This window comes from Melospiza melodia, chromosome 3 (assembly GCF_035770615.1).
Source record: "Melospiza melodia melodia isolate bMelMel2 chromosome 3, bMelMel2.pri, whole genome shotgun sequence".
Classification (NCBI taxonomy): Eukaryota; Metazoa; Chordata; class Aves; order Passeriformes; family Passerellidae; genus Melospiza; species Melospiza melodia.
Genome location: NC_086196.1, coordinates 72,990,810 through 73,016,047, shown reverse-complemented (window position 1 = coordinate 73,016,047; position 25,238 = coordinate 72,990,810). Strand labels below are relative to the sequence as shown.

At 46.7% G+C, this 25,238-nt stretch overlaps 1 protein-coding gene across 2 annotated transcripts; it reads left to right on the top strand.

The window, feature by feature from the left end:
• The first annotated feature begins 279 nt into the window (after positions 1 to 279).
• DUSP10 (dual specificity phosphatase 10) lies at positions 280 to 25,238 on the top strand. 2 transcript variants are annotated; one of them, XM_063152249.1, is made up of 4 exons: positions 280 to 340; positions 1,874 to 2,719; positions 19,610 to 19,987; positions 23,007 to 25,238. In XM_063152249.1, the coding sequence occupies exons 2-4, from the start codon at positions 1,918 to 1,920 to the stop codon at positions 23,270 to 23,272; spliced, it is 1,446 nt and encodes a 481-aa protein (XP_063008319.1). In that variant the 5' UTR covers positions 280 to 340; positions 1,874 to 1,917; the 3' UTR covers positions 23,273 to 25,238. The 2 variants fall into 2 exon arrangements, with proteins under 2 accessions (XP_063008319.1, XP_063008320.1); XM_063152250.1 differs by lacking the exon at positions 280 to 340 and adding an exon at positions 433 to 527.

The window sequence follows — 25,238 nt, the reverse complement described above, 5'->3', positions numbered from 1 at the left end:
GGGCGGGGCCGCGCACACGGGCCGCCCCCGCCCGTCCGCGGGGAGGGGCGGCTGCTCCGGGGCTCCCCATTGGCTACCGATGACGTTATCGCCCCGCCTCCGGGCCGGCCCCCGAGCTTCGATTGGTCGGCGTGGCCGCCCGTCGGCGCGGGCCCCGCCCCCGCCGGGCCGTACATTTACGCGGTAGCAAAAGAGAAAGTAACGAGGATGGTGCGGGCGGCGCGCGGAGCGCGGGGCGGGCGGCGCGCGGGGCAGTGCGCGCGACACGCACCGGCACGAGCGGCTCCTCCCGCGGCGGCCGCCGCCACCTCCGCGCAGCGGGCCGGAGCGCGGCGCGCCGGTGAGTGCGGCGCACGGCGCGGAGCGGGGCCGCGGGAGCCCGCGCCAGGGCTGCCGGGGCGGGGAGCGCCGGCCCGGCCCGGCCCGGCCCGCCGCGCGATTGGCGGTAGCCCCGGCTCCCTGCGATCGCGGGCAGAACTTCAGCTTCTCTCTTCTCCTGGGCTCTTTCGTTGTCTCCCCTCGCTGGGGTAACTGGGTTGTCTTCCTCGTTTATTAAATAATTTTAACTGCGTCAGGCGAATGCGCTCGGGGCGCCCTTATCCTAGTTCTTAACCTAAATAGGGCGAGGGGAGGGTTGGGAAAAGAGCGGGCTGGGGAAGCCTCTGGAGCGAGCGAGCCGCCGCTGGCCCCGCTCTGCCCAGCCGCGGCACCTCCGCCGTGCCCGGGCGGGCGGGTCGCGGCGCCTTTCCGCGCTCCGGAGGCACCCGCGGGTTTGCTACGTAGAGCGGTGGCTGCTGGAGGTGGCAGTGCCCCCCGCCATCCCCTGTTCGGGATGGACATGCCCCAGCCGGCCCGGTGCAGAGCCGGCCGGGGCGGCCAGCGGGAGCTGCGAGTGCTCGCCCCGCTCCGGGGTCTTGGTGGAGTTGGTGAAGTTGGTGCCGGGATGGGTTTCTCAGGGAGAGCTGCGGCTGCTCCCAGAGTTGCTGGTGAAGGTGACACACTATCAGGGTGTTTTATTCCTGTCGTCTTCGTTGTCTGCCGAGTAGAAACGGGGGGATTCAAATCCTGCGTGCTGCGTCTTAGCAAATGGGAAGGCAAAGGTGGGGCAGGCAGTGACCTTGCCTGGGGCGGAGGGGACCACTCTTTGAAGAAGCTGTGAAATGTGGTGGGGAGCGGGAATTTACCTCGCGGACTGCTGGAGAACAGCAGACTTCCCGAGCCTGGAGCTAAGGGCTTAACTGGGATTGGATTCACCTCTAACAGGGGGAGGGAAGTGCAAGGTGCACGCTTATAAGGATCTCCAGAAGCTAATTTTTTTTGTTTTCTATTGGGTATTTTTTTGTTTAGCCTTATGTGTTCAAGTTTGTAACTGTCTCAGAAAATTTATTCACAGGCTAATTTTATTCCAGCATGCTGGAAAAGTTGCATATCACCTCTGACACATTCAGCTATTCAGCTCTTGCACGCTCCTCCCTGTAGTGGACTCAGCCCAGTAGTTGCTTTCTTTTCAGTGAGCAACGGGGTAAGGGAACGTGCCTCTGTCGCTATCAGTGGTGAGCTTTGCAGCCTGGGGTTTTGGAATAGCTCCGTAGCGTCTGCATGTAGCTAAATGCCTTCTCCTGGGTGTCACTGCACAGTCTAGGCTGCTCGTGTGGATTCTGCGTGCTATGGGCGCACATGCAGATAGCTGAAGCATTCTCTGCAGCACTGAAAAAGGCTTATTAGCAGCTACTGTGAGCTGGTAACTGTCAGAAGGGGTTGTAGGGATAATGAGTGTCGGCAAAATAAGATGCTGGATCTCTTGGTTTATGTGATTTCCTGATCTGTTTTCATCACCTTTTCTCTTCTTTCCCTTCTGCTTTTTCTTTTTCAGGGTGATCTTGCGTTCTTCTTAACTTGCTAGTGCTCAGCCTCCTCATGCCTCCATCTCCTTTAGACGACAGGGTAGTAGTGGCACTTTCGAGGCCAGTGAGACCTCAGGATCTCAACCTGTGTTTAGACTCCAGCTTCCTTGAATCTGCTTCTTCTGCTGGTGAGAGCCACTCCAGTCTGCTCGGCGGAGTTGTCGTGTCCACAAAGACTGCTAATCTCACGTATATGCCCTCATCCAACGGCTCTGCACGCTCTCTGAGTTGTGGATGCAGCAGTGCCAGTTGCTGCACTGTGGCAACTTACGACAAGGACACTCAGGCCCAAACTCAAGCGAGCACCAGCAGCGCCCACGCCGGAGCCTCCCCCGCCTGCGCTGCCAACCAAATGGTCAACAGCAATGAGAATGCCGGCAGCCTGAGCCCGCTGGGCGGCGTGGGCAGCCCCGTCTCGGGCAGCACCAAGCAGCTCACCAGCATCAAAATCATCTACCCCAACGATCTGGCCAAGAAGATGACCAAATGCAGCAAGAGCCACCAACAGAACCAAGGTCCTGTTATCATTGACTGCAGGCCCTTCATGGAGTATAATAAGAGCCACATTCAAGGGGCTGTCCACATTAACTGTTCTGACAAGATCAGCCGGAGAAGGCTCCAGCAGGGCAAGATCACAGTCTTGGACTTGATCTCCTGCCGGGAAGGCAAGGACTCCTTCAAGAGAATCTTTTCCAAAGAAATTGTAGTTTATGATGAGAATACCAATGAGCCAAGCAGGGTGATGCCTTCCCAGCCACTTCACATAGTGCTGGAGTCACTCAAGCGAGAAGGCAAGGAGCCCTTAGTCCTAAAAGGTAATCCTCCTCATTGCCCAGACACAGTGTGTTGGTTTGCTTTGCAAGTGTGTACTCTCTGCTGTTAGCCTTGCTGATGGTTGCACCTTGAAAGCATCCATTTATCTCTGGGAAGGCTTGGGTGTCTCAAGTCACCAGTGGCAAAGCAAATGCCTTCCACGGACAAATCATGGTGCTGGTAGCAGAGAGGTGCTTGCTTTTCTCTGGATGTTGTCCTTGAGTAGCTGGAGGGATGAGAAGTGTAAGGAGGAGGAAATGTGCTTCCTGGTGTCTGTCTGTGCAAACAAAGAATTTCCCCCAGTGCTTATTCTGAGTATTTATAGCTCAAGGAGCAGAGGTCCAGGAGGGGATACTTCTCTTTTAGTTTGTCAGACTGACCTTTACTTAGCAACCTTATTTTAGTCCATGTAAAACTGGACTCCTAGGCGCTGGAGATGGACAGTGGGAGAGTAGAAGGAGTGGGGAGGAAAGATGAGGGAGGTCACTTGGTCTGAGGCATTGTATCATGGACCAGTCAGCACAACTTGAGCAATCAAGCCCAGTTTTGGTGATACAGGGTCTGAATAATGGACAGGGGGAAATTATTTGTTTAAAGAGTGATCTAAAAGTGGTGTGTTTCTGTGTATGAGTGCTTATGTATGTATATGGCTTTCCTGTGAAGGCTCCTGTTTTAATATGGAATTTGGTTTATCCCTTAATGCTCTTGTGGAGATGAGCCCCACCAATTAAGGCATCATCCAAGGACACTTCACTTTATTCTCCAGATCCTATTTATAACAATGCTGTCCTCTAGATTAAATTTCCTTTCCCCTGGGTACTTATGCCATTCGGAGGTATGGTTGGCAGAGACTGGCTGTGGCAGTGGGGAACTATGGAAGAATTTGCTGCTTAGCTCATACTGTATGTATTTAATTTGCTTAATTTTTCTGTGCAGCTTGCTACTTCCAACCTGCACAGTGTGGCAGGAGAATGCAGTGGGCTGGTACTTTATCCCTTTTCCTCAGCTGAGTTTCATGGCTTTGTAGGATCTAGGGATCCTGTAAGATACTCCTCTGTGTATCTTGTGGAAGCTTGAAATTGCTGAACTGTCCCCTTGCTCCTGGTAAGAGTGTTATCATGCTGGGCTTGTTTTGATACTTGCTACAGGATCCCAGTATGCTTTTATTGAGTCTCTGGCGGTCACGATGATGCCCTTCATTGTGGAAAGAGGAGATGAGGCGCTTGGCAGAGTGAGGCTGCCACTGGAGTTGTGCCTTTCTGGTGGTAATCCTTCTGTTGTACAGCCTTTGCAGCTGGGTATGTGGTTGTAGTCTGCAAGCCTTCCTATCCTTAGAAAAAGTAGAGTGCTGAAGGTGTTCTCTGTGTTTCTCTGAAAACACTGTAGCTTCTCTGAGCCTCGCATGGTACTTCTTTAGTACCTGGGATGAGATCCTGTCTGAGATGAAGCTGCAGGGCAGTAATTGGGCAGCGCTGAGCTGTTGGCCATCACCGCAACTCCACTCCCATTCTCTGAAGGGGGGCTCCAGCTGGGATCGGATGGAGTTGAGCATGGGATAAAGCAGCATTTAGGGAGGCTGCGGCTGGCTTTCCGAGCTGGGGGCGTGGCGCTGGAGGCACTCGTTATTTAGTTTCACTTGACAGGTAGCGTTTTTTCCGTCGTGCTTCAGCCGCCCTGGAGCTGGCTCGTCCCCGTCCCTGTGTTCAGGCGCTAAAACGAAACTGGGGGTGGCCGGGGAGCCCTCTTTGCCTGGCTATGTTACTCTGAGTGATTTCTCTCGCTCTCCGCTGCCCGGCGCTAATTTATTGCGGGCCCATCTGATGCCCGTGTTGTGTTTGCAAACACTGGTTGCTAGCCGGGCTGTCCAAGGGCCGTCCCCGCTGCGGTGCCCCCTTGCCCATGTTTGGTGCTGCTGTCAGCCCCGCGGCCGCTCTCGGTCCCATCGCCCCAACCGGGGCCGGGGCTTGGGTTACAGCTCTGCCCCACAGCCCTGCCCGCCCCCCGCCAGCGGCTCGGAGGTGCCCCAGACTTTATGAGCAGCACAGAAACCCTCTGCTGTTTTCCAAGGCCGCGCCGTGATCTATAGATAAATGTATGTATAGCGTGCCTTGTTAGGCACGAGTTAAAAAGAGATGGTGTGGTTTATTTTTAATGTAGCAGACCAGTGTATAAACTAGCGATGTGACAAGAGAGGGTTTCGTGTACGCTGTGGCATGAAAGATTTTAAGACTTCAGTTCCTCCCTTTCTATCCATGCCTCTTCTTGCTACTTCCTTTAACATTTTTTTGGTCATAAATATAACACATGCATAATTTTGATTTAAGCTCTTAAGAAAGATTTGCTTATTTCTTTTGCCACAGGGCACAGCAATACTTGAGACAGGCATAAATCGTCTATTTTTACAAAAAATAAGCCCATAAGAATCCTGTATTTGGTAGTCCTGGTACATGGGCAGTAACAGCCTGAGCTGTCCTGGCTAAAGCTGCTGCTCAATCTGTTTATAAACAAAATAGGAAGAAGTCATATTTCCCCCAACACCCCATGACCATGACCATGGTATTCCATGCTTGCTGAAAACTAAAGGCCTCACTTTTTGTCGATGCTTTTTTTTTTTTAATTTAGGTTTTTTTCTTAGCATTGGAATGGAGATGGGGGCGGTGATATGAGCCCAGTGTCCCTTCTGCTTGAGGCCAATGTCAAAGCTGAATTTGGGGAGGGGAAGAACATGGTGCTGTGACCCCAGGCTGGGTCAGCAGCCCTGGCCCTCCTTGGTAGGGCTGTGCCCCTTTCCCTCCTGCAAACTCAACAGTGATGCATCTCTGCCTTCCCTGAGCACCTCAGCTCATAGCACAAATTTCCTTGAGTCTTGGGGGCTGGTATGCTTAAGATTGCTCCTAGGACCTCAAAATGGAAAGTGGGAAATTCATTTGCATTCAGATCAAAAGTACTAGTTTTCCATGACTGAAACATTTAAGCTTGGAGTTCAGCTTTTTTTTTTGCTTTTTTTTTTCACAAGCTAAATTCAATCTCCAAAGGAAAATAAAATGAAAAATTGAAGCATCTATGCCAGCACATCATGGCAGCTTTTAACACAAGAGGAGTTGCCTTTGTCTCCCTGACCAGGGTCCAGTGGCATTGTCTCCATCCTGCCGTTCTTCCTTTTCCTCAAGACCCAGCAGCAGGAGCTTTGTGAATCTGCTTAAGTCTTGTGTTTAGTTTGTAAGGGCTGCTGTGTTTGACTTCAAGGAATTTAAAAGCAGAGGTCAAAAATATGATTTGGCTTTTTCTTTTTAATTCCCACTATATGCTGTAAACTCATGGCTGGATTTCTGCAAAGGAGATGGGGAGGAACCAGCTGGTTCCTCCACAAAACCTGGTTGTTTCTTTGTTCTTGTTCACAGTCTGAGGAGTTTATTTATGTTCTGCCTTTCAGTCTTCTCTCTGCTCATCTGACGGGGAAATAAATGAAGTGACTTGCTCTCATTATAGTGGGGAGTGTAAGACCTGCCAAGAAACCACTTCATGCTTTCTGCCATGGTCTAAGAATAGTTTCAGATCTCTTACCACACTAGAGTCACATATCAGCAAAGTTGAAACAACTACAGAGGGGCTTTGTAAGCAAGTAATTATTCCTTACAAAAGGAATAATTATTTGCTTTATATTCTTCTACATTCATGTAAATACTGTGATCAGCTGCCTTTGGAATACCTGACCTGGTCACTTGTACAAATACCTTAATTATTAGTTTGATTAATTATAGAATTTAACAGTGTCAGTGTTGCTTTAAACCCTAATTGGATTACACTGCACAAGTGTATTTGAAAGTAAAACTTGATGTAATGGTCAACAAATCCAGCTGACCAACAAAACATGTGCCTGGCACTTATTTCCACCAGAGATCTCCACTGAATAAGTATTAGGTCATGGTTGTAATAGGGAAATGTGTAGTTTTAAAAACACAGGACACTTCACATGAGTCACTTAACATTTAAAAATAAAATTTATTCCCTCTGTGCTGCAGAGGAGAGCTGGCCCTATCATTCACGGGGGGAAAAGCTTCTGCTAGCTCTGTCAGAGCTGAGATTTCACCTTCAGTGTTCAGACTCTGATTGCTGGTGCTTAAAGTATCTTTCTACTGGAATAAATAATATTCTTTGCCATCATACTAGAAAATTGTTTGTATGTGTCATTACCTTTTGCATATAGATAAATTGGGATGATGGTGTGGCTGGAGACCAGGGTCTTTGACATATTTTGAGGGTACTTCTGCAGAGGAGAGGTACCTCTACACTTTGCCTATTCAACAGTAATGGTAAATGTGGCTTTTTCTCTGAGATTATGGCATCTGAGAGTTTGCTGTGCTGGCTTGCATGGTGCCTATCACATTTTAACTGCCCTTGGAAAGAGAGCAATGGCAGTGCCTTGGAAACGGAGGAATAGAAAGGAAATTCCCCACCCCCCCACCCCCCCGCCCCAGTTTTTGCTCCCCAGTTTCTTATACCCATGGAATGAAGAACCAAAATGTTAGATTAGGCAAACCTCTCTGATGCTTGTAAAGAAAAATCTAGTTCCAGTTCTGTATAAACTGGGGTAACATTCCCTATGATGTTCCTGGTCGGTAGATGTTGGATTGTAATTAGCTGAATGCCTCATGTGCTGCCCTTAGCCTTGCCCTGCCAGAGAATTTCCTCCACTGAAATCTCTCTAGGATGGTGTGCTCGTCTGTCTTCTGGCTTTTTGTTCTCAAGGTGAACAGAACCTTTTGGAGAGGCTCGGGATGGAAGGGTAGCTGTGTTTGAGCTTTGAGTGGTGTCTGGATCTTAACTAATACAGATGGGCTATTTAAAAAAAAAGTGTTTTACACATGTACATGTGTGATTTGCTTCCAAAGCAGCAGCCAGAGTTTTCACTACACTTATGAGCACAGAAGTTTTTAGTGAGATTGCCTTGGCTTGATGATGCATTTGAAGAGGGGGCTCATCCCTTGTCTTTAGGCTATGACTTTTTACTCTGTGAAAAGCCCCATTATATTTAGGGGTTTTTATTTATGCAAACAACTCAAAAATGAAGAAATGCTATAAATATAAGCAGTATGCAGACATCTTAATGTTTCCCTGCTTTGCAATTTCACCAGCCAGCCAGGAGGGAAACTCCTCTCAAACATTCAGCATCAGCTTGCAGAGCTGTCAAGTCATGCTATTTAAATAAATAGATTGTGGTAATCTGAAGATAACCTAGTGCCTTGTCCATCTGAGTGTGAGATGAGATTTTGTGTGGTGCTTTGGCCTTGTTGGGAAGTCCCTGGTGGGCTTGGGAGAGTGCTGGCTACAGAAATCACAAGGCTGACCTGAATTACTGTGAGCAGCTGCTTTTCTGAAGCTTTGAGTCTAAGTTCTCACCTGAATCAGTCTGTAGCAGTTTTTTAAACACCTCTGTACTGTAAAAGTTAATTTGTTGTTATCATAAAGGTGTTTGGTAAGCTGGGGCTTAAAGAAGAGCAGTGTGTTTATCATGGACTCACCTTTCCCTGCCTCATGGAAAAGTAAAGGCTGCAAAGAGTCTGGTTGAGAGGAGATTGGATCAAGGTGCTGTCTTGAATATTGTATTTGCTTCAGCTTCCTCTGGCAGGCTTTTCGCCTACTCTTGATCCAGTGAGTGTTGAGGGTTGTGGGAAAGCTGAAATGTGCACTAGTGTTCTTGGCTTTGGCCACCAGTCCTGGCAGTGCCACTCAGACACCCTGTGACAGGGCAGAATGGGGACTGCACGAGGGATTCAGGGGACGTGTTTCTGCAGCTGGGAGATTCAGGGGTGCTCATGGTCTCTGCACAGTGTGTTGATGAATGCTCTGTGGTTCAGTAGTGGAGCTTGGGAGTTTTGTTATTTCATTTTGTTTAAATATCTTGTGACTTTTTAGTACAGGAAACTCTTTGCTTCAATCGGTGTCTATGGTGAAGGCAGCCTCACATCTGGGAGCACTCTGAAGGTTGTTTTTGGTGTGTCCTCTGCTGCTTAGAAAGATGTTGATTCCCCATGGACCTGTGTTCTACCCAGAGGTGGTCTCTGACCTAGTTCTGGAGCAGCATTTTGGGGACTGGAAGGAAAGGGGAAGAGATGGAGAAGCAAGTCTGTCCGCCATGTGGTACAAAAAGGGAGGAACTGGACTAGAGGGATAAATCTGGGCCTAGATAGCAGGGCAGTCTTGTGGCCAGGGGAGCTCTGATTAAGCCAACATAACAAACTTGCCATGAGGTGTAGAGAAGTTATTTTCATCTGATTTGGATGTGGGGTTTTTTTTTTTGGTTTGTTGTGGTTGGTTTGGTTTGGTTTTTGTTTTTTTTTTGTTTCTGTTTTTTTTTTTTTTTTTTTTTTAATGCCCTTTGCGCCATTTGTTACACAGAGCTTATCTCTCTCGTTGCCATTGGTGTTGTGTTTGACCCTGGCTCCATCCACAGTCGCAGTGGTGCCCTGGGACAGCACAGCTGCCTGCTGCAGAAAGTGGGAGATGGATTTCGGAGCACCCTCTTTCTTCCCTTGATTGTGCATTTTTGCACATAATTTTGCAAATTTTAGGCTCTGATTTGCCTCCAGGAATTTTTTTTTTAAATAGAGGTTCATCTTCATGTGTTTCTCTGCTTGGGTGAGGGAATTGCCTCCTTTTCAAAGGAATGCTCTGCTCCCAGTAAAAGGAGTGGGATCCGGAAGGGGCACAAGCTTCTGATCTCCTGGCACTTGGTTTCAGTGAGCCTGTCCCAGGAGAGAGTGTGCAGAGAGACCTAAACTGGCCAGTCTGCAGGGAGCAACCGGGACCTTGTAGGTGTGGGTGCCACCTCATCCCTCTGACGTGAAGGAACGAGCTTCTGATTGCTGCTGCCTGGAGCAGTGCCACCCTTTGTCAGCCCAGCTACAGCCACCCACAGCTCCTGCCGTGGGAGCTTCTGCCTTGGGCTGTGCCCACCGGAGGGTCTGGGCATGGTGGGGTCAGGAGGGAATGTAAATCTGTCATTGCCTGCTGCTGGAGGACAGAAATGCTCCTACTGGGCGGGAGGGTTTGGGAACCACTGCTCCTGCCAGGGTTAAGTGCTGCTTTGTGTACATGCAACACCCTGCTTAGAAGATCAGGGCTTTGAAGGAGTAAATTGGAAAATATAAATTAAGAGAATAATAATAGAGATGTGAACACATTTGTTTCCAACTCCTTTACTATGCCCTAGCTTTAAAAAGTCTACAGCCTGTCTGGATAAATTCCCACTTGATTCACTGCAACAGAGAAGAGCTGCTTCTAATTAAAGGTAATAAAAAGAACAAATGTTACTCTTTGTCCACACATAATTATCATATATATTTTTTTTCTTACAATGGCCTAAAGAAAATAGAAGAAAACTTGCAAGCTTCTGTCATACCAGTCAAATTGATTGTCTCCAGTTCATTATGCCGAAGTGTGATATTAAGCCTTATGTAAGCAGTTGAACACTAATGCTTTAAAGCAAAAGCTGCTGTTGGAGCAGTTGACCTGCACTATGTTGATGCTGGGCTCTTAATTATTCTTGTTTTCTGTTAAGGTAATGGGAATCTGTCTGTCCAGTGGATGAGAGCTAAAAATAAGACTTTTGCTGCTGCTTAAAATTTGCTGGCATATTTTAGGTACACAACCACTCTGATTGTTTACAATGAAATTATTCTTAAATTCATATGTGTTAGTCCAGGAAGGCAGAGCATCATCACTGTTGGGGACAACAGAGTTCTTATGTTTCCTGGGAAATATTAGTGGAGACAAGGAGTTATTTTATTTGGACACAAGGATTGATTTTCATCTAGCTGGAAATATTACTTGTTTTGTTGCTGTTTAGCTCTGGATTCTGTTAATATGCCTTTTTCTCTTCACCCTCTCCCTGCTTCCTTCTTGCCTTGAGTCTGAAGAATATGGATGCAATCTTGGTCAACTTTCTCTTTGCCTGTGGGGTTTTTGGGGGCTAGCCTTGGTTCCTTGACCATTTAGACTGGGATGTATGTGCCAGCCGGGCTGGCCCTGAAGCTTTTGCCAAAGTGGGGGCTAGCATACACCGTGCTAGTTCCAGTAGTGTGCTGCTTTTAATTTGGACTCTGTGGCACTGAGATATGTCAAGAAACCATCCTTTGCTTTCCTTGTTTTTCCTTAATGTGTTTTGCAATACCTTGCTAGAAAATGTCAAATCAGAGCCAGATATTGTTATTTCTAGATAAAAAGGTAGAAACTTTTCAGTCTAAAAAGAGTTTAAATTCATCAGGAATGGATGGTACTCCCAAATGAGAGTGTGCTATATCAGCACCCTGTTTTCCTTTCATATTAATGTGCATGGTGTTGGTGTTTCTGATGTAGAGGAGCAGTGGCTTGGACTGGAAAAGAGCCTGTGTTATTCTCAGGAGAAACAAAGCAGCCTGCTCTCTCTTTAGAAAGAAACTGTCCTGGAGAGGTTGTCCTTAAAAGGGGAAAGAGAATAAATGGGTGGCTGAAGCATGAAAATGTCAGTGTTCTCTAAAGCGCTCGGATTAAACAGAAAGGTCTGCTCCTACGCATCCAGGATTGCGTGTGTCTGACACAGTGCGGGACCCTTCTGCCTGCTCAGACGTGCTGAGCCACAGCTGCCCGTGTCCTGCTCCTGGGCTGGCTCTGTCCAGGCCCCTCGCTTGAGAGGTGCATATGGTCATGGCCGGGGAGGGAACTGATAATCGATTAAAAAACAAATGAAACTTGCTGTTTTGGGCAAATCTGCTCAGCTCTACCTCTGTCTGGGAAAACAGACCCATAGCTCTTTGTCAATATAAAACCATTTGTGGTATTGTATTGCATTAAAATATTTTCTGTTCCCTCCTCCCTCACTTCCCCTGCCTCTTTTGTACATAGCTTTAGCATTTCTTGATGACCTTTTTGTTAATATGATTTCCAGTGGGAGCATTTCACAGTAAAAGTATGTATTCTTTCAGGGTTTATGCTGACATTTCCAGTGATTATTTAATTGGACTTCATGTTAGCCTGCATCCCCATGGGAACACATACTTTTGCCATGAGAATTTGTAATGTGACTAATTTTGAGTTTCTGCTATAAATGCTTGCCCTCCAGGGAGGGCACGTCCAGTCCTCCTTGGTGGCTGCAGAGTTGTCACCATAGTGTGTTTGGGATGTGGGGTTTACTGCCTTATTCCTATTTACATTCTTGTATGGTTTAGTCCTTGTACCAAAATTCAGATCGGGCCTTCTCTTTCACCTTCCTGACCGCTCCCCAAGGATAACACAGTGGTTTGAAGAAAGCTAGCTTATTTTCCTGTGAATACTTGAGTTTTTATTTTGAAATAAGCAGACTCAGCACTCCCATAACACAGGGCAGATTTCCAGTTACAAGTAGGAACCACTGTCTTGAATACAGAGAGGGGGTCCCAAATTATTCAGGGTGGCTTCTGGACAGGCTGATGAGCCCAAAGGTTGGTAGCATCTCTTGGAAAAGCTGACAGGTAAAGGGGTGATATGGATGGGATATGTGGGTTTGCTTGGGTGTTCAGGGTCTGAGAGAAACCCCTAAATTTAAGACAAAAAAAGTATAAAGAAGAGTTAAACTGAAATCCAAGAAAGGTTTTCTAGTGGCAGGTCAAGGAAGAAAGACTGTTTTTTTTTCTAATTGGAATGGATTTAGATGATCTAGTAGTCACGAGAAGAGGAAAAGTGAAGAGGTGAAAGCTGATGGTGGAAAAAAGCAAGTCATGTGTTGAGGTGTGGGAGGCTCCTGGGGGGTGATGGTGTGGTTGAAAATGGGTGGTAGTGGGATGGGAGGAGACTAGAATGGAGCTGGACAGAGCCAGCAACTCTGGCACAGTCTGGCAGGGAGTGGGGTTTTGGATGGCTTCTTGCCTGCCTCCCCAGGATGTGACCCTGGGAGAGCCAGCTTTGCTGTGCTGGTATCAGAGGAAAAAAATTAAAGTGGATGAGGTCAGGGACCTCAAAAGCCAGTGAGAGAGGATGTGCTGTGACGAGGGGTGAGAACCATAGTGAGATAAAATTAGAAATAACATGCAAACATATGTGCATGTCCCTTGATGCTGAGGGGGAATCTTTCCTCTTTATCTGGCGTTGCACTCTTGACTTCTAAAAAACTGACCTTGCAAGTTCTTTGGAATGTGAAGTTTTGCCTTTTTTTTGAAGTGCTGTTGGCAGCTCAGTTCGAGGGAGAGACTAGATTAGATTGAGTGTATCGAGGTGGAAGCTGTTCTTTGTGTGTGCTGTTTACTTTTACTTTTTTATGTTTGCTCAAAGCTTAATCTTTTGCAGCACATCTGTTGCTGAATGCTGTGTGGGTGACAGGGAAAGCCCCACGACAGGGTTTCCTTGGAACATCCCACAGGCAGGTGAGCAGTTCACTAATGTCACCTGGCTGAGTGTGGTCCAATAGGTCCCCACCCCTGTGGATATAAGGGAGTTGTCCTTCCTGCTGTGTGGGCAAATACAGTATTTCCAGCCATGTCAAAGTTGCTACAGCAGTGAGGGCAAGCCTTGAGCACTGCTCAGCTGTAGCTGTGGTGAGGAGATGGCCATCTGCTTGGAGAGTAGGAACACTCCTACAGTGATCTGCTTGGATTGGCCCTGATGCTGTAGAAGTTTGGGAAGCAGAGCCCTGCTTGGGCAAGGAAAGTGGGTGTCTTGTGTTGTTCTGAGATCTGAGCATCCCTTCTTTCAGTGCCTCAGGATGGACAGAGCATAATCCCCAGGACACACCAGGAACCATCTTTGTTATGGCTAAAATCACTCCAGTAACATCTGTGAGCCAGTGTGTTGGCTGCATCTACAACTGCAAGGTGGCCTTAGGCCCTGTGCCCGATGAATGCAGCCCCTGTGCCTCCATGCCCTCCCTGACAGTTTCCTTGGTGCTCAGCACACCTACACCTGCAGCCCTAGCTGTGTTGGTGGTGTGAAGAGATGGTCTAGGTTGTTGTCCATATCCTAGGAGTGGATTGGGCCTATAATGGCAGAATTCTGCTTCAACCTGTGCAGCAGCATCTGCCTTGGTGGAAGGCCCATGGCCCAGGAGCAGGCTGCATGGTGGCATTGCAGTGGCGGTGGCTCAGCAGGACCAGTGTGCCACCCTGCAGCAGGACCTCTCCACACTGCTGGGAGCATGGTGGGGCTGGCTGTGAGACCTGGGCCCTCCTGCTCAGGAGGCTGAGGAGGGAGGAGAGCACTGGGTGGGCGAAGCATCTGGACAATACCTAACTTCTGTTTTTACGTGCTGGAGTCACGTTTGCTTAACCTTGAGGCATCCTGTGCTTTGAATCAACTTGACACAAAGTCATCTGTTCATTAATAACACAGGAGCAGTTTAATTGTTGTCTTAGTGGAAAAATACATGAGACTGTCATCAGCTGTTGCTTCTGGCAGTGCTTTTCTGCAGTAATGTAAATAAATGAGGTCACAGGTTTAAAGGAACAGGCTGTATTGCACAAATTCAAAGCATTGTCTTAAACAAATACACACCAATTGTCTGAGTGTCTCTGTCCTGCACCCCAAATGCTCCCTGTGACATTTCAGCCCTAAATTCACTCAAACACAGCCGCAGGGTTTGCTGTGATGGTACTGACAGGGCACATGCTGAGTGGATGTTTTAAAGCTTGGCTTCACTACTGAGCAACTAAAGTTTGTGGTGACCAGAACTGTGGTAACACCAGATTCTCTGCTGTGCACCCCAAAAGAGCCCAGCAACACGAGAGGAGGGGAATTTACAGATTGAACATCACTTTCACTGATACTTCCCAGTCTCCTGGGATTTCTGTTCTTCTTGTGCTTGTGTGTGCATTGCTTTTCTTTTTTTTGCCCCCCTTTTTTTTTCCAAGATAGCTTTGTGGTATTGTAATCAAGGATGAGCAGATCCAGAAATCTGCCTGGACAGCTTTGAAAACCATATAAAAGGTCTGGTTGTCTCCTAAGACCACGTGCTTAGTCTAAATGTGGCTCCCACATCTGCAGTCTGTCATGTATAAAAGTATGTTCCTGTTTGCAGTGGGAGCGGGAACACCCAGTACCTGCCACGCTCACAACAAAGTATATCCACACCGATGAGGTAATGCAAAGGTGTTGCTTTGTGGTGAGGGTATTTGACTGTAGCTGCCTCTCTCTAAGCTCTCCCACTGGAAACAAGGTCATTTACTTCCTTAACTTTGGGGCAAGAACCTGTTTCCAGATAGGAAACATATTGCAAATGTGCCAAAGCGTATTGTGAACCCAAATCCTAGTTTGCATATAGTAATGCAGCCAGAGAGCAGCAGTGGTGGCTGAAGGAGAGACAGAGGAGGAGGCCAGGTGTTACTGTACTCCTTGTACTTAAATTCTCAATATTCTTGAACAGCAAACAATAGAACCCCTAAACTAAAAAGCTGCCGTGGTACAAACACAAAAAAATCCCCTCAAACAAGCAAATCCCCAACCAGCCAATCCACTTTTATAAATTTGTTTCTCTGGATTTCTTTGAAGATGATGCTATTTCAAGGCCTCTCATAAAAAGCTGGCTGCCTCATTCTTGCTGTACCTTTTGTGCTTGTTTTGCATCGTATTTGCCCTCTTCTGATGGCAAGTGACGGACACTGTGTTAAGCATGAATTTATTGCCAGACCCATGATTCTTGTCTTTTTTAATTTGTTCAGAGCTGCTTTGGCTGCTGTTCAGCTGCTCACCTGGTCTTGCAGTGCTGGTGTGAGCCCTGGGGTCCTGGGTGGCTTTGGAGCTGGAAAATCTGTGTGCAGCTGCTGCTTGGGTGCTGCCTGATGGGAGAGTTTGAGGAGCATTAAGTGAGATGTTTATGGGCAGATGGCTGCAGAGAATTTGAACAAATGAGTGGGAATAGCTGGAGCACGTAAGGTGCTGACTTAAAACTTCTCCAAAATTTTTGAGGTCTCAGACACTCCAAAGTCTGTTGTCACTTATTAACTGTTCTGGCAGGGCAGGATGTTGGAAAATGTCATGCAGTTACAACTGCAAGAAGGGTTCTGCAACTTGGGTCTTGCATCAGTGGTGAGCAAAGAGCCCTTGGTGTTCTGTTGTATTCTGCTAAATGCCATGTGAGGCCATCTGCCAGCAAAGATTCCACTTCACTGATTGATTTCCTCATGGAAGAAATACCTTGGGTTGCCCAGAGTGCTGAGTGTCCTTGTATGTCCATCTCTGTTTGGGTTTGGGTAGGTTCAACCCTCTGAACACCTGCCCAGCAGCCGTTCTGGAACAGAGCAAAGGCACTTGGGATGTTGTCCGTGCCCATGCACAGGCTGCATCCCACTGGCTGGGCATACTTGCTCATGCTTTAGTCATTACAAGCTCTGTGGAGTGCTTAAAGCCAGGGGAGATGGGCTGCAGGCAGGGCAGTGTTGAAATGGACATCCATCAGTGGCTCATCTGCCTGCTGGCATTTTGGTTGGTCACTGAAGGTGGCTACACTCCTGAGTCCAGACTCTGTGGCTGTGACTGCCAGGCATTCCCATGGGCTTTCTTGGTGGATGTATTATGGTTCCTCTCTACTTGGGTTGTCTCTATATGATGAAGGCTTTTCCCATATTGCAAACAGCATCTGAAAAGCTGCTTTTAAAATGCAGCTTTTGTGCTAGTAAGAGGCTTCTGCTAAGTTGTGCTTCTTGGCCACAGGTGCTGTTAGTGCCCTCTGTAGTGCTTCCTTCATTCCCCAGGTTTGGAAAGGCTTGGGCAGGGTCAATCACAAAACAGTTTTTGTTACAACCCCAAGCTGTGTCTCTGAATCCATGCCTTCAGCTTCCTTGTGGTCTGGAGTTGTGGTCAGTAGCACTGGTGTCTTGCACCTTACTGAGTTTAGTGAATCAACTCTTAGACCAGGCTTGCAAGATATTTGTGTTGGCCTCTAGTGTGGGAACAGCCTCTTCTCTCCCACCTTTTCTACTCTCCCTAAATGAAGACTTGAAATGAACCGAAATAGCAGCACATGCATTTGAATACTTTGTATGTTGTATTTATCTTCATGTGGAAAATCCACTCCTCTTTCTGACTGATCATTATTAACTTTGCTTGGACCTGTTTTGGGAGGTAGTTTCAAACTTAAGAAAAGCCTGAGCATTATACGTGCTTGAGTGCCACTGAAATTACTCTAGTGCCTCATAAATCAGTTTGTACAAGGATGGTGTGTATTGAGAATGGAACAGCACTCAGGGGGTGTCTGGGTCCATTTTGGGACCTTCATGACTCATATGGCAGCACAGATACAAGCTAAGCTCCTGCTCTTCGATTAGAGTTCAGCTTGCTGCCATGACTGCATCTTGCTGCATCATTTCCTGGGTACCAGTGTTCTTGTCCAGTCCTCCCCAGGCTGGCATGTCTGAGCCAGTTCAGGTTAGTAATCCTCTCCCCAGTAATGTGTTCTTTCAGGAACATTTGCTCTGAGGGTTGCTTTAAATATTGTTTGAACTGACTTTTTAACTCTCCTCTCACATGAGGAGATGATCAAGGAGAGTGGGGGATGTGAATTGACATTAGGAATGGTGGCACTGGCAAATGTCTGTAAATGTCTGTAAAAAAATTGTGAATGAAGGTATTATATGTCTGGCTACTCCACTTGTTGGGGCATCTTCCATATGTTGTATTTGGGGTCCCTTCCCATCCTTTGCCCTGATATTCTGCTGTGTCTTACAAGACAGCTGGTGAAGCGAGATGGTGTCTGCCGCACCATCAGTGTGTCCCCACCTGAGTGAGGAACCAGTGGGGTTCTACCTCCACCTATGGCTGCTTATTCCCAGAGGTCAGCAGGAGAGGTGGAAAATGAGCGTTGGCTCTGGGGTCACTAAAAAAAATCTTTTTCAGGGGATTTCTTGGGAATCCCAGCATGCTTAGCTATTGTTTAAACAGGAGTATTCAAGCTGAATGGATTGCTTGCCCATTCAGAAAGATGGGAATGTGGGTTAGGGTTTAGTCTTTAGCCTAGACTGTAGGCTGGGGCTGTTGGTTTAGATGAGACTTCAAACTTCAGCTTGGGGACCATCATCTTGTTTATTTTCCTGAGTGGACTGAGAAGACTTTTCAGGCCCTGTTGAGGCCAGGTGGTGCAGTTGAGCTCTAGTTTTTGTCCTTGCTCTTCTTTCTAGCCTGATCCCCTGTTATAAAAACTTAAATAATAGAGATCTTTAAGGCAAATCTGTTTCCTCTGCATCCTATAACCAGCAGAAATAGCTGAAGACAAGCACATTTTTGAGGCAGGGGAAATATTCTGCATTTTGTAGGCATTTCAAGGATTTCAGGGAAATGACGTTGCTAGCAGTGTGTGAAGGACACGAGTTTGGATGTGGAAAAGGACACTTTCATTACAGGGGCGCAGATGGTTGTAACTAGTCTGAGTGCCTTGTGCCCTTGAAATGCAGAACAGGGCACCGAAATGGGCCTGGGTGGGTCCCACCCTGAGCATGTCACAGACACTTGAATTGGACATTTGAATTGCAGCCCTCAACAGTAGGCATTGAAACCCTTTGCTGTGTCTGATCCAGAGCCCGAGTGGAGGCATATTTTGCTTCACTTTAATGCCTTCACTGGATCACTGTGAAAGAGCATGGAAAAGACAAGTAGCTTCTCTCTTTATTTTTTTTTTCTTTTTGAATAACATTATTGGGAGAGTGACATTCTGCATTTATTTTGGCTAGTGAGGCTCTTTCTAGTAACTTCAGAGTCGCTCTCCCCTCTCCTGGGTTTTTTTTGGCTTGCAGTTAACAAAGTGCAATTGAGCCTGAGCACTTGGCTCGTGTTGATGCTGAGCATGACTTTAGGCATCCCGGCACAACAGCAACGTGCGTGAGGTGGGGGGAACATATCCCTGCGTTTCTCCTCTTTCCGCCTTTTTCTTTCAGAGGAGCCACCTGTTAGCATTCCATCAGTGACTTCCAGGAACGCTGCTGCCTCCTACCAAAGGCCTTGCACAAAGTAATAGTTCTTGTATTGTTTGCACTCAAAGAGCTGATGTCATGCCAGCTGATGTCATTGTGTGCTTTGTGGGATCGCCATGGAAACTGAGCAGGTGGGGAGCCTGCTGCTGATGTCAGGGCAGAATGAGGTGTAGAAAGAAGGTCCACTTTGCTTGCTCCAGCTCTGTGAAGCCACCCTCCTCAAAAAAAAAAAAAAAAAAAAAAAAAGTAAGGGGAGGGTAATGGTTATTGAAAAAGCCAGCAATAGAACAGGGAAGGCATGAGCTTCCTTCACTGAAAAACTGACTTCTCCCTCCCCCCTCAGATCCATTTCCCAATCCATTTTAATGTCCTAAAAATAACTCTTGCTAGATATTTTCAGGTGGCTGGGGCAGCAGAAGGAGAGCTGTTTGCCACATGTTAAGCAAGCACCTCAGTCGCTGTTAGGTTACAAGGAGTGGTTTTCTTTTGTTTGGGCGCACAGACGGGTACATGCTGTTCCCTGCAGTGATGCTGGGGTGAGCTGCTCCCATCCCCCTCAGAGCTTTTGGGTGGGGGGGATGCCCTGCAGTCCTGCTAAAGGACAGGTAAAGCTAAGACTGTCCCAGCTGGCTTGCTGCTCTGCTCTAGTGTGCTGATAGCACCTTGGCCCCTTAGTTTTGGTCAAGTTTCTTTCTTGGAACACCTTCCTTGTCGCGTGGGATGGTAGGTGAGGCAGCCCTAGCAGGCTGGTGTTGCACAGAGGCATGTTTGTCTGTGAGCCCTGTTGTTCTTTGGCACCATCCACCGCACAGAGGGAGGACAATGCCTCCTGCTGATTCATGCCACCCTTGCTGTCGACAGCCCAGTGGCACTGTTACAGCGGTGATGGGGACAGCAGAACCAGCTCCAGTCCTTGTGGCCCCACTGTGTGCTCTGAAGGAATCTTGGGGTATCTAACCAAAGTATCTGCTTGATCTCTCTTCCCAGGAGGACTCAGCGGTTTCAGGCAGAACCATGAAAACCTCTGTGACAACTCCCTCCAGCTGCAGGAGTGCCCCGAGGGGGGAGGAGGGGGCGGCGCCTCCGCCGTGCCCCCCGTGCTACCTCAGTCCATCCCCACCACGCCAGACATTGAGAACGCTGAGCTCACCCCCATCCTGCCTTTCCTTTTCCTCGGAAACGAGCACGATGCTCAGGACTTGGAGAAAATGCAGAGGATGAACATCGGCTACGTCATCAACGTGACCACTCACCTGCCCCTGTACCATTATGAGAAAGGCATGTTCAACTACAAGCGGCTCCCAGCCACTGACAGCAACAAGCAGAATCTCAGGCAGTATTTTGAAGAGGCTTTTGAGTTCATTGGTAATTACCCTTCCCTGGAAATACTTCTGTTTGTTTTTTCATTGTTATTATTTTTACTCATTATAACAATTGAGAGTGAACTTTATGCTTTGCCAGGAACTCTGAAGGCTGGTTAAGGCCACATTTCCTTTAGTTTGGGTTGTCAGAAATGCTGGGCACGTCATATTTCTGTCCTTTCTCATCTCTGGCCCATCTGGTTAAGTAGCCTGAGGTTACAGTTTTTATCCAGTGATAGTAACGCCTACCTCCAGGCTTCTAAATTCAGGAAACTCAAAAAAATTGAGACTTTTGTCATCCCCTCTTTTTGATTCCTTTGAATTCCTAGTTTCCACACAGTGGCTTTCAGCCAGTTTTTCGTAGTGACTGTTCTTAATGGTCTCTCAGTCTTTGCTAACTTAATGAGAAAACTGACAAACTTTCACACTTGGCTTGTTCCACCATTAGATTTGTAGCTTCAGAGTGTATGCGTGGTTGAGTGGATAGTGATGAAAACTTGCATTAATAAGCCTCTCAACCCTGTAGGCTGTGTGAGAGAGGTCACCACAGACACATCGCTTGTTGTGGAGATTGCTGAAGAAGTGACCCAGCAGCGTTGTTCTGGACCTCATTACAATCAGCACAGCACAGCCCTCAGCCAAGTTTGGGGCCATGCTCAGCTAGGCTAAAGCCAGATGGCCACTTCAAGCAGGGCTGGTCAGAGAGGGCTTCAGCATGTGGTACTGAAAGCTTTTGAGGACCTTTCCTTGCCCCTCTAGATGTCTTTGTGGACACTGCTTTTGTGGCATAGTAAAGGTGCTTTGCTAGCACAAGTATGTGTCTTAAGAGGTTTTCTGAAATATGCCAGGGGAACCACTGACATAAAATTCTATTTTCTTGTGCTGAGACTGAGCTACTTCCTTTACCAATACTTCAGGCTTGATGGAGGAGTACTAGACAAAGGAAGAAGTGTGTTTGTGTGAGCAGCACAGTATAGGTCCTTGACTGACCCCATAACGGCAGGGAGGTGCAGAGCCATGTTCCTCCCTGCCCTCCTTTGTGCTGGCTCTGCGCTCAGGTGCACTCAGGCTCAGCAGGGATTGGGCCCCAGCTGTGGGAGCAGGGAGGAGGGCCAGGCTCAGCAGGTTGCTGTGAGCCCATCTGCCCCTGCAGTGTGCTGGGCAGGGCTGGCAGCTCAAGGCAGAGGGCTCCTCAGCCTTGCCTGTCTGTGTCTGGCAGGGTGTCACGGTGTGCTGGTGCCTGTGCTCTGCAGCCACACTGCTTTAGTGGAGTGAATAGAGAAATCACTGCTTATGCTGCAGTTCAGGTGAATCTTACCACTCTGAGCCTTTGGGCTTGTCTTCTACAGTGTGAAGTACTGAAGGATCTCTAACTCAAATTTTCCCTTGTGTTCTTAACCCAGTCCCAGCAGTACCAGTAGTGCTGTCAGCTTCCCAAGCTGCTGGGTACTGTGTGCCTGGGAAGGTCAACACTTGTTTGGGTGAAGGGCAGAAAAAAGGAAACCTTGCTTTGATCTTCTAGGAAAACAGCTGTATCAAGAAATCCAGTAAAACCTTAAACTTCAAGTTGAACAAGATGAGGAGATGCAATAGGCTAAGCTAAGGTAAAGAGACTGTGAAGCTCCATTGAGGTCTTTCTGAGGTACAAGAGAGAGATTTCTGCTCCCCTCATCCCTTGAATTGCAGGATTGGAGTTCTCAAAACCACTGAAAGATAGTGTTTGGCTTGTGACCTTACCAAGAGCAGAGAAAGCAGCTTTGCTCTGGAAAGATTTAGAAAGCCTTTCAAAACCCATTTTACTTCCTTTTTAATAATTACATCTTGAGGGTCTGTCTTTGTTTTAATAAACAAATATATCTCCATTGAGAATTTTTCTTCCCTCTCAAATTAACCAGCTGGGGAAGTAACCGGTCAAAACTTTCCCTTCCTCAGGGTAAACTTTAAATTGCATTTGAGAAGATTTGGAAATGTTTAAACTGTGGATTGTTAGCCTATGTTTCTTTAAATATGTCTTCAAAAAACCACAACCAACCCCAGGTTTAGCTAAGACTAAAGCCATAGGAAATGAAATCATCTCTGGGAATGTGTGTCAAAATGCGTTAGAGAGTTTCAGCTTTCTGAAATACTAACTGGCAAAAATGTCTAGAGGGAAGTTGGCTTCATTTATGCTCTCACAGTACAGGTTGAACATGTGGGGTGTGTTGAAGTGTACTCTTGGTGGGGTTAGATTCGTGCCAAAACCTGCAAACTAAATTCATGTTCCTCCTGTGGATTGAAATAAAAGAAGTAGTTGGAAGTGTGACTTCCTGGAAGTTCCATCTCCTGTTTTAACAGCAAGCTGTGGCAGATGAGGATGGTATGGTAGTGACTGTCCTCTCTCATGTCCTGTTAGCATGTGATTAGAAGGACTCTATCCCCCCTAAATGCTGGCCAGGGTGCCTCCCTGTAAGTGATGAATCTTAATGGTGTGTGTGTGTGTATCCAGCTCCTCCTTTTGCAGAGACACCACAGCAGAGACACCCACTGAAGCTCATTTCAAGAGTACTTTTGTAAAGCTTCAGAGGAAAGGGCGTTGAAACACATGTATTGTTATGAACTGAATCTGAAAATAGCTGGTTTCTAGAAGTGGCTCCCTGCTCTGAAAAACAGGGAGGTTGAGCTGCTGACATAACGCAGTGGTGTTGCAACTGAGGTGGAAATGAAGCCTGAGATGCCTCATCATGGACCTTGCCCTCCTCACAAAATGCTCCCTGGCAGTGAAGCAGCATCTCTCAATGCATGGTTCCACTAATAAAGAGCAGAGAATGCATGTGAGGATTTTCAGTGTCAGAGTGGACTGGGGGTTTCACATTCAGTAGCTCTGAAATCTTGGGGGAAGATGTGCTGGATGGGAAGGGGAAGAGACACCATGAAAAGTTCCAAATCAAGAAACTTTTCACATTAAGTTACTCTTAATTGCGCTGAGCTTGTTCTGATTTACAAAGGGGCAGAAATCTTACTTTCTTTTGTCTGTCTGTTTGCAGAGGAAGCTCATCAGTGTGGAAAAGGTCTCCTCATCCACTGCCAGGCCGGTGTCTCCCGATCTGCCACCATCGTTATTGCATACCTAATGAAGCACACACGCATGACCATGACAGATGCCTATAAATTTGTCAAAGGAAAACGACCAATCATTTCCCCGAACCTTAACTTTATGGGGCAGTTACTGGAGTTCGAAGAAGACCTGAACAATGGAGTCACCCCGCGAATCCTCACACCAAAGCTGATCGGTGTCGAGACCGTCGTGTGACGGCCACGCTGCGAGGAGGTGGAACCTGTTCTTCACCTGATTTGGCGCAGTGATGGGTGGTTGTGGGGTTTTCTTTTTAGCTTTCAAAGGGGAGTTTTGTGGCAAACTTTTTGTGAATAAAAACCTTTTTTGTAACGAAAGGTTTTTAAAAGATCCAAGAACTTTGCTGGGTTTGAGATGCTGTTGTGATTTCCTTCTCAGACACTGTCACAGCAGGGAGGCTTCAGAGCAAAAAGAGTACTTTTTAAAATAAAAACAACAGGAAGAAGAAATGTTGGGCTTTTTTCCTTTCAAGTTTTATTTTTCCCTCCTCTCCGGCTACTTGTAGAGTTTATGGCTAAGTAGTCTGTGCAGGTTCATAGACTGAAGAAACCTAAGTTGAAGATGAAACACAAATAACCAAAACAAAGCAGAAAAAACCTCCCTGAAAGAGACGGGCCTTCGTTCTGCAAAGACTGTGCAAAATGCTCACTGATGCAAAGGAAATCAGAGCAGCTTAAAAGTCTGCAAGGCACTTTTCACACTCCTGACTCAAACTAAAGAAGAAAACAAAGTTTATTTGGCGTGTTTCATGTTCCAGTTCTATTTTTCTATTTTGGGGTGTTAAGTTTTAACAGTAAGGGACTTCGATCATTCTATGCCATATGCCTTCACTGGCTTCTTGTGCAATAATAATTTGGGGTTTGTTTTGAGTGCTCAAACCAATTAAGAGTTGGCTGCCCACTAATAATAAGATAATAATTTTTAAAGTCTAATAGTGCAACAGCAGCCAGCTTGATTCAGAAAGGATAAATGCGAGCAATTATTTCTTTCCTTTGTATGATTTTGATCCTGGTTACAGTGCCATAAACCTTGTCACATATGTATATCAGAATGTACAAAAATGTAGAACAAGCAAAGTTTATTTAAAAATATTTTTCGCACAAAATATTGGTGTGTTTCAGTTGTCTATGTAAAAGAAATTTGATTATAAAACAAAAAATCTTTTGGAAAGTGTGTGTCCTTTTATTTCTTTTGCCATTTTCCATTTTCTTTCTATGGGATGGGGTTTTTGTTTTGTTCCCTTTGGTTTGTTTTTTTGTGGCATTGTACCTCTCCCATTGACAACATTGATCTCTCTTGTTTGGCATCTCCCCTTCAGTGTTGCGTTCCTGTCCTCTGCTGGTGGAACATGTTTTCTTTACTTTCTGCTGTACTCTTCCATCTCTCTGTAACCAGGTTTTTCTTTCTGGTTCGGCTGAATTAGCACTATTGGTAAGGGCTTTTTGGAACAGACCTGTTATTTCTACAGCTCAGTAGCCATTTGGAAAAAAAAGAAATAAACAATCTCCACTGATTCCTTTTCATATTCCTGTAGTTAGCTTATCTTCTATGTTACAAAATTGTCCAGTTTTTAGACATATATTGGTCACATGTGCTTTTCCCTGGCTTCTCTATAGCTCCCTTGTTTAGCAGTTCCACAATTCCTGGGAATTGTCCTCCTGGGATTTTCCCCTCCTTCTTGCCCTTCTTCCCTTCATGCCCCTCCTTTTCCAGCTGTGTCAGTGTTGTGTAGTGTGCATTGTAGGGCTGATGTTTCTGCCTGTGTCCCTTGGGCAACTGACTTTCACTTTCCTTGTTTGTACTCACTTTTTTTTAATGATATGGTATGACCTGATCTGTTCTGGATTGTTACCACCTCTAAAGTTTATTTGTATGACCCTTAAAGGAGTTAGAAAACATTTTCCATGTGATTCTGTTGTGCAAACTGATCTGTCCCAGGAAGGCTGATAGCAGTAAAGGCTTTTCCTAGATGAAAACCTACATGGACTGAACCAAGTGTAAAACAGGACCTGTTGGAAAACTTAATGTATAGTCACATTAGACATGTATATTTTTGTGGACATTTTACTTAAAATATTGTTACTATAATGATACTTTCTTGAAACTTATCCCTTTATTAAATTATTTTTCTACTGGAGTTGAA